The 14,726-nt window shown below is 31.4% G+C and overlaps 1 protein-coding gene across 1 annotated transcript; it reads right to left on the bottom strand.

Annotated features, from left to right (window-relative positions):
* Nucleotides 1-8,388: 8,388 nt before the first annotated feature.
* LOC134713721 (homeobox protein pnx-like) lies at nucleotides 8,389-12,022 on the bottom strand. The gene is made up of 3 exons (XM_063575012.1): nucleotides 11,332-12,022; nucleotides 10,722-10,938; nucleotides 8,389-9,132 (listed from the first exon to the last, which is right to left on the bottom strand). Exons 1-3 carry the CDS (start codon nucleotides 11,732-11,734, stop codon nucleotides 9,048-9,050), a joined length of 705 nt encoding a protein of 234 aa, XP_063431082.1. The 5' UTR covers nucleotides 11,735-12,022; the 3' UTR covers nucleotides 8,389-9,047.
* Between the last annotated feature and the right edge of the window lie 2,704 nt (nucleotides 12,023-14,726).

The raw sequence follows: 14,726 nt of genomic DNA, 5'->3' as shown, positions 1-14,726 counted from the left end.
TCAATTCTTATCCCTCATTTCATTATTTAAACCATTCCAGTGTCACGAAAAACCGACAAATTCCACACGGAAAACAATTCTGACGATTGTCCCTAGGTACTGTCATCCATAAGTATATCGATATCACCAAATTTGTTGTTTCTTTTAAAAATTCTCGCATTGTATTATGGAAATCTTCACTGCAGTGAACTTGTCGAGGGACGTTAACACGTTTTAGAAGGTTTCATTAGCGCTATCAGAAAGCATTTTACACCTTTTACAATTGCTTCTGTTCTCGATGGCAAAAGGTTGCAGTCTAGATTCAATAAAAAGCTAAATTAGTTCACAGGCTACGGCCCAACTATCAGACTATCTATTATACACTTATTTCATTTACACGCAAAAAGGGTTTTACAGGTCCCTCTGGGAATTTTAAAACAATTGTCTATTCAAAGCAAAATAAGAAAGTTCCTGACAAATAATGTCTTGAAATAATAGAAAATAGAACGGTACATTAGACTTACGGAAATTAAAACAAATGTAACAGGCGTTCAGAAATAACTGGTGTTTGACAGCGAGATGTGCGAATTGTAAAATATCATCGGACACAATTAGGTCAGTTGTAACAAATGGTCACGTCTGGACATTTTTATGGTCAGTGTAATAAAGTGGTAGCTATCTAATAACAGTACGAATGTAATTCTAACTTAAATTAACTTAGTATAACAAAAACAATATGCAGAACTATATTGGTAAAACAATGTGGTTTTGAAACGTTTATAAATCATCATTAAAGTCAATTATTAGTAATACAAAAAACCTCATGATTTTTTTTACAAAAAAAAAAAACAATAATAGAAAACTCTTGATCGTCTTTACCAGAGACATTATTCTCGGTCTTTTTAGACAATAGTAATGTTATGTTGTTGACTGTCCCTTTGGTATCTTTCGTCCCTCTTTTATGACATTCAAAGACAAACCTATATCATATATGAACTTGAGTTTTCTTATTCTTTTCTGGTCTCTAGATCCTGCAATATTGGATTAAATATTATTAATTTTAATTATAAAGTAAAGGGACGATTTAATATCGTTGTTTTAAATCTATTTGAATGACTTTCAGTCTTAACGGTCATTTTGATCTTATCGTAATCTTGAAAGTGTCAAACAATATATTAGTCATTCTTGTTCACTCTTTCAGTCAATATTCAATCGTATCCACTGCAGTAAAAATAGTACTGGTGATACAATACGCTTGCTGTCACTTCAATACTGTCCAGTAGCTGTTTGGAAAAATCAAAATAATTTTAATGTGTACAAGTAAAAACCATAACTGATCAATCTTTATATAGAATTGAACAAAATTAATTTGACTGCAAGCATATTGTCTAAACAGAACATAATTTACAGCTGTGTTTAAGTCTGAAATTGATTGAAAGCCTGAAATTTAGTTTAAAATTTATTATTTAGTCTTTTCAGAGCTATTTAGTTCGAAATGATAATCTCATATCGAATTAGACTATTGACCGGATTTGTTATCACATAAGCAACACGGGTGCCACATGTGGGGCAGGATCTGCTTACCCTTCTGGAGTACCTGAGATCGCCCATAAACTTTGGTGGGGTTCATGTTGTTTTTTATTTAGTTTTCTATGTTGTGTCATGTGTACTATTGTTTGTCTGTTTGTCTTTTTCATTTTTAGCCATGGCGTTGTCAGTTTATTTTCATTTTTAAGTAAATGTACTGAAACAGTATACAAGGTGTTTAATTCATTTTCCTTTTATACTTATGCTTAGTTTATAGTCTTATGTTCTAAGAATCGCACGTCTGGCTCAAATGTAAAATTGTAATCCTGGTATATATGATGACTTTATTTACAACCACAGGGTCGTGGTCACTGTTGGTGGAGTTATAATTCCCCGAGGGTATCACATCCCCAGTGGTCAGCACTTCTGCGTTAACATGAATTATTATTGATATGGTCATAATTTAAAATTAGCTGTTTACAAAATATTGAAATTCTATTAAAATACTAAGATTTTTCTTCCTTAGAATATATTACCTCTGAGAATATATTACCTCTGAGAATATATTACCTCAGACGTGTTTGGCCAACTTTAAAGACTTTTTCGTCTTCAATGCTCTACAACTTCGTGCTTTATTTGACCTTTTAAATTTATTTTTTTATTTTAGCGTCACTGGTGAGTCTTTTGTAGAAGAAATGCGCGTATGGCGCAAATATAAAATGTTAATCCAGGTATCTATGATGAGTTTATTTATATAAATGATGACTATATGGATAGGATGATATTCATCCTGCTATGTTAAAATTGTTTGTATGCACATTGAACGACAAATTTATGTGACGTCTAAAAAATTTCAGACCAATGTGTTCGTAGATAGTAGATGTTTTTGTGTTCTGTTAAATTGTTCCTATTAAAATTGTTATACGATGATGACTGATGTACCCATATTTTGACTATTTTATTTACTGTGTCTGTTTATTTAACGCATCAATGTAAATATAACGAGATTTGATGAGACTGTCATTAAAGTGAGAGGATTAGCGCTATAGAACCAGGTTTAATACACCATTTTCTACATTTGAAAATGCCTGTACAAAGTCAGGAATATGACAGTTCTTGTCCATTCGTTTTTGATGCGTTTTGTTATTTTATTTTGCCATGTGATTATGGATTTTCCGAATTGATTTCCCTCTATGTTCAGTATTGTTGTGATTTTACTTTTTTTACACACATGTACGTCATTTTTTCAACAACCAAAAAAATGACAGCATCCAATTCAAATGTTTGTTTATATTAATATTCAAATGTTTGTTCATATTAATATTCAAATGTTTATTCATATTAATATTCAAATGTTTATTCATATTAATATTCAAAACATATTAACATGATTTCCTAATAGAACTATGGCCAATTCTGTCATTTGTCCTTACTTTAAATCGCTTCCGGTTATACTTTCAAACTAATCCCGAACAACTTGAAGACATATTGATTACTCCTTCAATTTTGCCGATATCAATAGCTTTCATTGTGTTGGTCATTGTATTCGTATCGGTATCACTGATGAGGACTGCAGTTTAATTGATCATATGCTTTGACAGTCATAATACTAGTTAATTTCTATATCAATAAGGAACCAATATCATTGTTTGTTCCGCCCACAATATAAATCATATCATTTCTATCGTTCTGCTTCCTCGAGACTGCTTAACATAGACCAACTAACATCAACTATAATATGTAAACTGCCATTAAACTGACTTTAAGACTGTCTTTAAATAATTGACACATTCTACAAGGAAATAAATTGCGTACCGTGTCAACATCAATATTTTTACAATATTCTACTGAATTGATTATATTGAAATGAGGAAATAATGTTATTTTCAACAATCTATAAGATCTTTGATTATTTTTTTACAGCTTTTCACTATTTTAGCAAGCATATTTTATAATTTGATTTTTAAAATGTATTACATGTATTACCCAAAGTTATAATATGTATAGAAAAAGCATATTTAGATAAATAAAATACGGAATGGTATTAGAATAAAATCAAGTTTCACATCGAAGTTCAGATTTTCTTTTCTTGGGTATCTTTTCCAGTTTTTAGAAGTATATAAGTAACATACATTAAATCAACAAAATACGATGGTAAAGTGTATTTCTGTCTGACTGCAATTACTTTATACTTTAATTGCAACCTCAGAGATATATTTATATCCTTGTTTTCACTTCAAATAATCGCTTAGAACATTGTTTAGTATGACGTCCATTTTCACTGACCTAGTATACACTATTGAAGTCAGGACGGATACAACAATAATGTCCATGGTCTTTTCCAAGGTATAAGGGCCGTAATTCCACCAAAAGTCGATAAGATGAACGAAGCACAAACTCGATATGTTAAGTCATCCTAATGTTCTAATACACCATTAAGCAGCACAAGGTCTGCACGTATTATTAAAAAATTCCAGACAAGTCCAGTTTTAATGAAATTTTTTGATCTAAGGACTGAAATTCCACCAAACAGGGGTCAATCAGAAAGAAAGCAAAACTCGATATGAAATGCAGTTTATAATGTCCTGATGTACTAAATTGTTATAATCAATTATAAATTAACTGTTTACAAAACTTTGAATTTTTGAAATATACAAAGGCTTTTCTATCTCAGGAATAGATTACCTTAACTGTATTTGGAATAACTTTTAGAAATTTTTGGTCCTCAATTCTGGTATCTATGATGAGTTTATTAATAACCACTGGGTCAATACCACTGCTAGTTTTATTCCCCGATGGTATCACCAGTAGTCAATATGAATTGTCATTGCTATGATCATAATTATAAATGAACTGTTTACCAAACATTGAACTTTTTATATACTTAGCCTTTTTATCTCGGGAATAGATTACCTGAGCTGTATCTCGCACAACTTTTAGAAAATTTTGGTCCTCAATGCTCTTAACTTTATTGAATCGAGTGTCCCTGATAAGTCTTCTGAGATGCATTTACAAAGTTTAAAAAAATCCTGGTATTTGTGATGAGTTTATTCGCAGATAACTATCTACATAAAAATTTAAAAATATATCCGGGCAACTGTTTGATTATATAATAAAAGAGAGGACTGAATGGCAGACATGGTATCAATTATATAATCCGACCACTAAGTGATCAAAGTACTACACAGCTACTTTTGCATAGGCACTATTTCTGTACTTAATATCTGCAGTACTGGAAATTTACTTGTAATATTTAGAACTATTTCTTTACTTTAAACTTATTGTAATATTTAGTACTTGATTTGTACTCAAAATATTGGTTCAAAAATGATCACAGTATTCCATGTTTGAACATCATGACTTTATGAGATTTGAAAAAGACAAACGTTCAAAATGCTGAAAAAGTAACCGTGCAACCAAAAATCTGTAGTACTTAAATTTCAAGAACAAATCAAGGACTGCAAAATACAGGTACTTAAATATTACAATAATTCGTAAGTTAGACATTAGTACTGAATATTAAAAGTAGATTTCCAGTACTACAGATTTGTGGTACATAAATAGTACCTATGCAAAAGTAGCTGTGTATGAGGTACACATATTGACACATACAGTTTGAACGCCAAATAAAAACATTGGAGCATCAAGGCAAAGAGACACAAAACGAAAGAACCAAAAACTAAATATGGATAACTGTGCCTGACACAGTCGCAGAAATATAATTTTTACAAACTGAATAATGAAAACAACACTTCACAAATTTCATACGTCCTAAACGCTTATCTGGATTTAACTCTATTAGTAAATAAGTTATTATACTTTAAAAGTAAAATATATCGTCAAAATATATCATTTACACCCTCATAGTTTACACCAACCCGATACTGACTCACTAGATACCGAATGAGATGTATACAGTAACAGCAGTCCGAATGACAGCATTCCAGCAGCGATACTAACCATGTGACATCAATGTTCACGTGTAATACCGATTGCAGTGCGCATGACACGTTAAAGCGTACCGACTTCCTTCCACATTATCACCAGAAAAAAAATGTTTTATAAATGATGTACATGTACTGTATCATTTACCTAAAATAAAACAGCAACATAAGAAGCAATTCCAGTTAAAAGGATGTTAAAAAAATAAGTAAGAAAACTGCTTGATCGACTGGTTGAAAGTAGCAAACCAACAATTAATATATTACCCGTTAACCTACAAAACAATTCCTGTTTGTTATATGTAATCTCCTGGTACTTGATCGTTTATTATTTGTATAATGTTCAATGTTTTAATTGTTAAATTACAAATAAAAGATGGGAAGTGATAATGCTTTACTTTACTAATATGCTAGAGGGAGTAGAATTTGATTTATAAGAACTGTCAGGATTGCGCCTTTGTGGCAAAAAATTGTCCATCTGAAGAACTATCTTGGAAATTAAGTAGTATTAGTTGCAATAGATACACGATGGACTGGTCCCCGAGGATCGTTTCTACTGATTACCCTTATTACATTCCTAGATAATTCGCCATTGAATCCATGCTTATTTAATTTGCTGTATAGAATTAAGAGGGTTGAATCATTTAATCAAGTTTAAGGACTATTCATGTAGTATGAGAAAATGGGGTTTAATTGAAGGAGGTTTATCTCTATAGAACTATCACTGTAACTCTGGCTTCTAAATCAAATAAACTGAAAACTTTCTCACCTAGGGACTACAAAATGAACAAACCTTTTAACTTAAATGAATTGTCTTTAATCCCATGGTGAATTCGACTAGTATCATTCCCATTTACTATAGGAAAACCAAGCACTATCAAATAATGATGGAGAAAACAAATACATAATCGGTCGGCTTTATTGTCATTTATGGTAAATTATCTTGCATGATAGCACCTGCTTTCTTATTCCTTAATATAACAACAATACAAATCGTCCAATTTTGCCGACCTATAACGTGGCAGTGAACGAAATGACTATTTGTTATATGGAAAAAAGGGTCATATAATCCAGAACAGTAGGTGATGGTTTTATATAGAAGTGCATAATAGTTCCCTTCAATTCAAAGTTGAAAAATAAATGTTAATCATGACGTGAAACACATTTAAACTAATTATATTATATAAATTATATTACTGAGTGTGTTTAAAGTCAAAGGTAACATTTATTTTTTAACTTTATTCTGAAGGAAACAATGCTTTTATATACAAAAAAAAACCAACAACTACTGGTCTGAAATATTTCACACATTTCGGCTTACACAAAACGAATAGTGATTTCGACAATTTCCACTTAAAAGATCGACAAAATAAAGTTGACGATTCGTACAAGTGGTTTGGGAAGCTGTTTAGAATACTGCTGAACTATCATGTCATTTTACAATAGACTAAACAGATTTACATTCAGACATATCCTCCTTGCGATGTTAACAGTGAGTGTAATAGCACCTGGTAACAATGGTTATCATATACAAATTATTAGAATAGAGCCGTTATTGCTATTGCATGCTTACAGCATAACATATGACGTCAGTTTATAGCTTCGCGTGTACATATTGACTGAGTTTGAGTGGAATAGTAGGTTTATTGGCCCCGATATGCAACTATCGCCCCGAGGCGTAGCAGAGGGTAATAGTTGTATCCGAGGGGACAATAAACTTACTATTCCACGAATATCCAGTCAGTAAGTGTTTTATTATACGGAAAGAGACATCAGACAATTAAAGTCGGGGCTAAATCAACGTATACTTCATATATAGTCTGGATGGTAAGGCTACGTTCTTCACTGACGTCAATTTTAAATACAAGAGGTAAAATGCGACGTTGTAACTCCCGCCGCGATCTCAAAATTAGCAATCCCGTAGCTGCATTTGAAACTCCGCGAAATAGTTTCACCGAGGTCCAATAGTGGGAAACGCTAGCAATTGAAAAAATAGTGAAAAAAGTGTGTACTTATTCTTATTTTATAAAGAAAAGGATTACTGAAGTATAATAGATAAACATATACATACAGAAATGCAACGAGAGCTATATATATATATATATAAATAGCCAAATCTGTACAATTCCCACTTTAAACGTTTAAGGTATTTCATGTACTTCAAGTAGCTAAAAGGGCAAATCTGAAGTTATATTTGAAACTTTCAGTTATCTTTTTTTTTCTTTTTTTTCGGGTTTGGGGGGTTTGGGGGGGATAAAGAAACTATTACTTTTCTAGTCTTCTTTTATATTGAAGTTGAGCAATGATAATAAATATTCCATATCAGTTCTTATAACAGTACACAATCGGCGAGATGTAACAGATCTCCAAAAGCGACGACAAGCTAACCTTACCGGGATAGAATACCGCTCTGTTATATTTCAAACAATTGATTCCTGTCAATACGATGACTTTTTTTACTTTTGATGAATTCATTTTGTTAATTTAATAAAATGGCCTCATTACATTGGAAGACAATAGTCCCAGAGGACCTTTTATCTTGATATGTAGACAGGCCAATCAATTTCTATAAGACCATGATAGACGGCTGTAAGGTTAAATAAATATCACATTACATGGATAAATTAATTATAAAGAGGATGCTCCTGAATTATTCCCTTCACTAGTCAGTCAATGGGGCGTATAATTAAACTTTATATTGTTATATGGCTATACATTCGATCGAATTAAAGCCATTAGAAATTGGTCGTTTATTATAACTAACGGAGTCACAGACGTAGGTCTATCATTCCCGGATCTTTGTCAATCAATTATAGTCTTTGTTTCTCAAAATACGGGTAACATAAAAATAAAAAAGGAAACATGGTGCTATGCTGTGAAATGAATTTTAAGACAATTAGGTTTATTAATATGTTTATTGAACATTAAAATGTAGGTAATTAATTTTGATTGGGTTAACAACCTGAATAAGAGGTCAATGCCGGGATACAACTACTGCCACTGGTATTTTTTACAATTACAATTACAATATACATCAATATGAATCGTCATAGCCAAATAGGTTAAAGACACCAACGGGTATATATGTATATAGAACCACGAATTATTTATAGAGATGTTGCTATGGTTAATCAAAAAGATGAAAAGAAGAGAAGATGTCATAGTCGAAAAAAAACTATAGTGATACTGTTACAAACGATTGGCAAGCAGTCGCAAATACCATCGCAGAATGAATTCTGTGCCATATTTTCCACTTGAATAATAAAACAAATTAATATTGTATTTGGCTGAAAGGTAAAAAGTTCTTGCCCTGAACTCATGGTTTTCTTAAACACCGCTTATTTAAAAAAAAAAATACATGGTTCCAATATATTGGGTTAACTAATACTTCACTGTATCACAGTAAAACTGATGAAATGCATTTACCTCATCTGATGGACCGCAATATTATAATATAATATTAAAAGAAGAACGATTAATAAAAGTTTTTTTTTAATGTAAAAGCAATAAAACAGTTAAATTTTGTGGGAAAAGAACCCACAGTAATGGCTTCTTAATTAACAATAATACTTCCTTTAAAGTCACATTAGGTTGAGCAATTTATTGCAAAACACTTTGTCCAATAGACATTAATAAACGATTTGCAGCTTGTCTTTGTATTTCCTTTTCTTCAGCAACTTGTCGCCTACAAAAAAATAGTGATCAAGTTCAAAATATATTGGCATAAAAAGTTGTAAATAAATAAAATACAACTTTCACAGCAATCGAATAAAAAGCCAACACAAATAGGAAATCTTTAATGTCGGATCTCTTGAAAAAATAAACTAGTTTGATATTATAGTCTTTGAAGCATTATTTATCTTTTAAGTTGGAATTCGCAGCAACTTTAAAATGTACTCTTGGTGGGATACCTGTGTTCTTGTGCTTTCCATATGGTTTTGTTTTGTGTGCTTATTGTTGATATGATCTCAAGCCTTTTCGAACAATTTTTATAGATATAGGAAGATGTGGTATGAGACAGCTCTCCATCCAAGTAACAATTTATTAAAGTAAACCATTATAGGTCAAGGTACGGTCTTCAGCACGGAGCCTTGGCTCATTAACATATATATATTTTATTCTTATGTTGTGCTGTTACACCACTGTGCAGGTAAGCATGACAGAGGATTGCGCACTTCGCTACACACATGTTTAACCCTGCTCGGTGAATTGTTTTACATTGTCGTGTCGGACCCTTTTAAAGCTGACTATGCAGAATGGTCTCTGATCATTGTTGAAGGCCATATGGCTACCTATAATTGTTAATTTTTCTGTTATTTGGTGTCTTGTGGAGATTTTTCTCATTGGTAATAATACAACATATTTTTTTTTATATTATTTATGATAAAATAGACGGATTAATTTCTTTTAAGAATATACTTTTATAGAATATATTGATATAAGTAACGGAATATGTCAGTTCTAATGAAAAGATTGTCAATCTTATCTAAACAGATATGAATGAAATTTTATCGCATTGAGTTAGTTTGCTTTAATTATTTAATTATTTTAACACGTCATTTACGCGGTTTTCACCATAACATGCACTTTTCAAATGTTAATGGATAATCTAGATGATCTGCGCAGTTTCTTTTTTTCTCACATAAATCAAAAACTCCAGAACGAACATTTACAAATAACATAAAAACATATGAATATAATATTTCAAATATTTTTTCTCTACTGTTAAAACATATCAAATTAACCAAAAAATCTGTTCTGGAACATGCGTTTTTTTTTTTTTTTTTGGGGGGGGGAGTTTAAATTAACAACGATGAATTGTCTTTAGATTTTCAGTTATAATACAAATCTTCTTTGAAACGGTTTACTTGAAAAAAAGATTGATCGAAATTGAATGAACATTATCGAAGCAGTGGATTTTTATTTAAGTACATGACAATTTGATATAATACAATACTGATTTTTTTTAAATTATTGTCAAAATGCCAATGCGAATTAAATTCCATTTGTAGTACATAAATTTCCTTTCCCATTTGAAGTCCTCAACAGTTCATACTTGTTTATATTGTAATACTGGTAAAGCATGCTAAACATAGATCTATACATATCTAAGAAAATCTTTAATATATGGACATACATTTTGCCAATTGATATTAACATGCATTTTTTTATACAGCTTACATATATACATATAATTGTTTGTTTGGTTTTTTTTTTTTTTTTTTTGTCTTTTAATGATTTTAATTTTGGGAGAAAACAAATATTTTTGCGTACCTCCACTTGGTTCTCCTATTCTGAAACCATGTTTTCACCTGTGAATCTGAAATCTTCAGAGCTTTTGCTAAATGCGTTCGTTCAGATGACGCTAGATACTTTTGCTGTTCAAACCGTTTCTCTAGTTCTATTATGGTAAGTCTGCTGAATGATGTCCTTGGCTTCTTTTTCTTTGGAGGGGTTCTGTTTTGATACGGATGCCCTATTCGTCTGGTTACTGAAATGTAGAGAAAATAATTTTAATAAATTATGCCTAGTATGTATTTAAAGAGGCAATAGTCAAAATTTTCTAAGTAGAGTCAGAATATGAATCGTAAGCTAAGGTAAAAGATAAGATGACATTTTGTAGGTCTGCATGCAAAATAGATACTAGTACACTTATATTGGCATATATAGGTATATTTGTCACGAAGTTAAAAAATAAATTGTTGAATTTAATATACACGACATGTGTGTGCGCTTGTCTGGGTTGTTTTCCTTCTCTCAAATGAATATGAATGTAATTTGAAAATGTTTTTTTATAAAAAAAACTGATTTTTGTTATTCGTCTGCAGATAGTTATGTATATACAAATAAATAACTTTAAATAAATCATTAAAATAATACTTACATATTTGTCTATCTCTTGATAAATCTTGGAGAGGCCACATAAGGCTTGAATTTGGCATAAAATACGGATTAAATAAAAGTCTTGGACTGTTCGTATGGTTAAACATGTTTTTAGATAATTGTTCATCGTTAGAAAATGACGTTTCTGTAGTCACTGAATGTTCACTGTCTTTTAAAATGTTTGCAATTCCAAACTTTAACGAATTATTCCGAACTGGTTCAACATTGCTGGAAACTGATTCATTGTCCGAATGTGAAGAACAACAACTTTGAATGTCGTCTGCCAAGTCATTCATTTTGTTAAGTTTCTTATAAAAGTTTGCATACACTTCCTTATTAAAATCTTTGTCAATATAATAATGACTTCCTGATGTACCCTGGACAAATTGAAAGTTCATCACCATTTTGATTTGTGAATCGCTGATTGAAGGAAAGCAATACAAGTTAATATTCAGCAGTATTGTTAACCCCGCCTTTATATAATTATGACAAATTTAAGATGATATCAACGACATCTGGTTGTCTTAGATCAATAAACGTCTGTCCACTCTATCATTCACAAACTAATATTTGTTGAATCCGTCTTTAAGCTGACTATTAAAACCCTTTAAATTATTTTGAGATTGAACAGAACCCGTTAGTTTGAGCTGTTGTTTATCTTTTTCTAACCTCTATCGTAACTAAATAGAAATTTATTGGCAGTACAATCAATTTTATAGTGATCTCAGACAACTAATTGGAAACTCTTCAACGTTCCTTTCCCCTAATTAACATGTAACAGCACGGAGAATTAAGGACATTTAGTGGTTAAATCGCCCATAAAAACTGATAAAGTAAAACAGCACTTTTATTTACCCACATGGCATGGTAACTAAACACAGTTAACAATTAACTTTTCTTATTTTGTCTTCTAGACTAGTTTATACCAATTACTAATTCCCACATAAAAAACGTACGGACTTTAATTATTAGGAACCGATGCGAGTCACGAACATCTTTTTCTCCATAACGTATTGTTTCTACAAAAAATATCCGTTTGACCCTAAAGTGTTGTTTCACCATAAAGCAGAAGTCTGGTAGAGGTATATGGAGGAACAAACTGACATTAGTTTTATAATGATGAATATGCCGTTAAAGAAATATGCTCTTGGATAAAATTGTGTTCAAAATGACACTAGCTAATTGATAAAGATTCGGTTCATTCTAATACAAGTACCTTCAAATTAGAATGACATGCCATGATGGCCAATGGAAAGGTGGTACAAAACATTTGAAAACCGACGACTTACAGAGTGATGAATTACATTGAAGTTATCTTACGATTTGATCGTTAACTTGATATAGAATCAAATGCATGTATTTGATTTTGAAAAATAGTACTATGTAGAATATATTAAACTTCCATATCAATTTTTGTTTATTTTGAAAGTCCTGTTAATTAAAAAAAAAAAAGCAACTAAGAGGACATGTGCATTTATCATATACATACTTTTTGCTGTTTACCTTTTCAAACTACAGCATATCTTGTCCTTTTAGTGTTCATTTTAGATGCCCCAACATACAAGAATGCAAGAGTAAATGTGCGATTTCAAACATAGTGACGTTTTTTTTTCTTTGAAATACAAATATCTGTATGATGTCATTAGAGAGTGCACGTGGATTTGCGTGCTCCGTTGTTAAAAAATAATGAGTAATGGGGTAACGTAAGAACGGGGTAAGATGTATTTCTAAAGAAGAAATGATCGAATAAAAACAATTACAGGGCTAGCTGACTATGCGGTATGGGCTTTGCTCATTGTTGAAGACCGTAGAGTGACCTATAGTTGTTAATTTCTATATTATTTTGTCTCTTGTGGAGAATTGTCTCATTGGCAATAATGAATCATACCTCTTCTTTTTTTTATGCTATCTATTATGAAAAGAACTTACCAGGTGTACACAAGTTGTATTGACATATATTATTATTATTATACAGTAGATTGCCTAACAATGTAATTTTAACACACTACTTAGTATGTAAACATTATAATGTTTAAAATGTGTACAAGGTCAATGCAATTAAATAAACGCAAAATTTTCGCTAGACAAACTAGCTTCATCAAACGTGCATTTAGGTGATATCAGAAACTTTTGCAGCTTATGTGTACATTGTTATGCGTATTGTTATGCGTTTATTTTTCTACATTGGTTAGAGGTATAGGGGGAGGGTTGAGATCTCACAAACATGTTTAACCCCGCCGCATTTTTGCGCCTGTCCCAAGTCAGGAGCCTCTGGCCTTTGTTAGTCTTGTATTATTTTAATTTTAGTTTCTTGTGTACAATTTGGAAATTAGTATGGCGTTCATTATCACTGAACTAGTATATATTTGTTAAGGGGCCAGCTGAAGGACGCCTCCGGGTGCGGGAATTTCTCCCTTCATTGAAGACCTGTTGGTGACCTTCTGCTGTTGTTTTTTTATTTGGTCGGATTGTTGTCTCTTTGACACATTCCCCATTTCCATTCTCAATTTTATGTTGAACATAAATTTAGCTGCCTTGTAAAGAATTCAAAATTTGAATGAAGTTAAAGACTATTTATCAAATTCGTGGTAAAAGTTTGCAACGTCCATTGGGCAATATTACAGGCTAAAAAGGAAGATGTTGTGTTCTATATTATTCTTTATCTTTTCTGTATCTTTTTTTTTCATTTAGACCAACAGGTTCTAAATTGTGGAGCTCGTGAATCAAAAATATTCTCTTCTCCTTCCGGCCGTGGTGTCCCACTCGGTGTTGACTTCTATTATTTGAAAGTAACATTATCAAAAGGATGTTTCTTTGAGCGTAGATGCTTTTTGAGAGGCCAGTTTTTGTTGGTTTTGTACCATGAACGATGGTTTTTATTATAATACTGTATATATATACAATGTCTCTATAATGAAAAAAAACCGTATTCGTATTCAAAAAGCGATATCTGTAACTGAATTTATATAAAAAATTAAAAAAAATGCTTTTCTAAATGATTTTGTACCACAGCGACATTTTTCTTTTCTTTTTTTATTTTGGCGTTTATTTTAATTTCACTTTTATCTTTGCATAATTCGAACTAAGTGTTGATAAAAGGGAGGTCTTTAATATTCTCTTTAGAGGTTAAAATCTTAGTTTCCTATGTTAATATTCCCCTGGGTGACTGCGGAATAGAAATAGAAATATGGTAACTCAGGAACAACAAAAAAAACCTTGATTTTTTTTTATATTTATAAATGATGTTGTAGAAGATATTGAAGCTCCAATTAAACTATTTGCTTTATTATAAATTATGGTTGATAATCCAACAGGTGCAGCTTCAATTTTAAATAATAATTGAGATAAGGTTTATAATTGGCCAAGGAAATGGCTGTTAAAACGAACCCTTGCTTA

This window comes from Mytilus trossulus, chromosome 4, assembly GCF_036588685.1.
Source record: "Mytilus trossulus isolate FHL-02 chromosome 4, PNRI_Mtr1.1.1.hap1, whole genome shotgun sequence".
NCBI lineage: Eukaryota > Metazoa > Mollusca > Bivalvia > Mytilida > Mytilidae > Mytilus > Mytilus trossulus.
The sequence above is the reverse complement of the archived record's forward strand: the minus strand, read 5'-3'. Positions and strand labels throughout refer to the sequence as shown.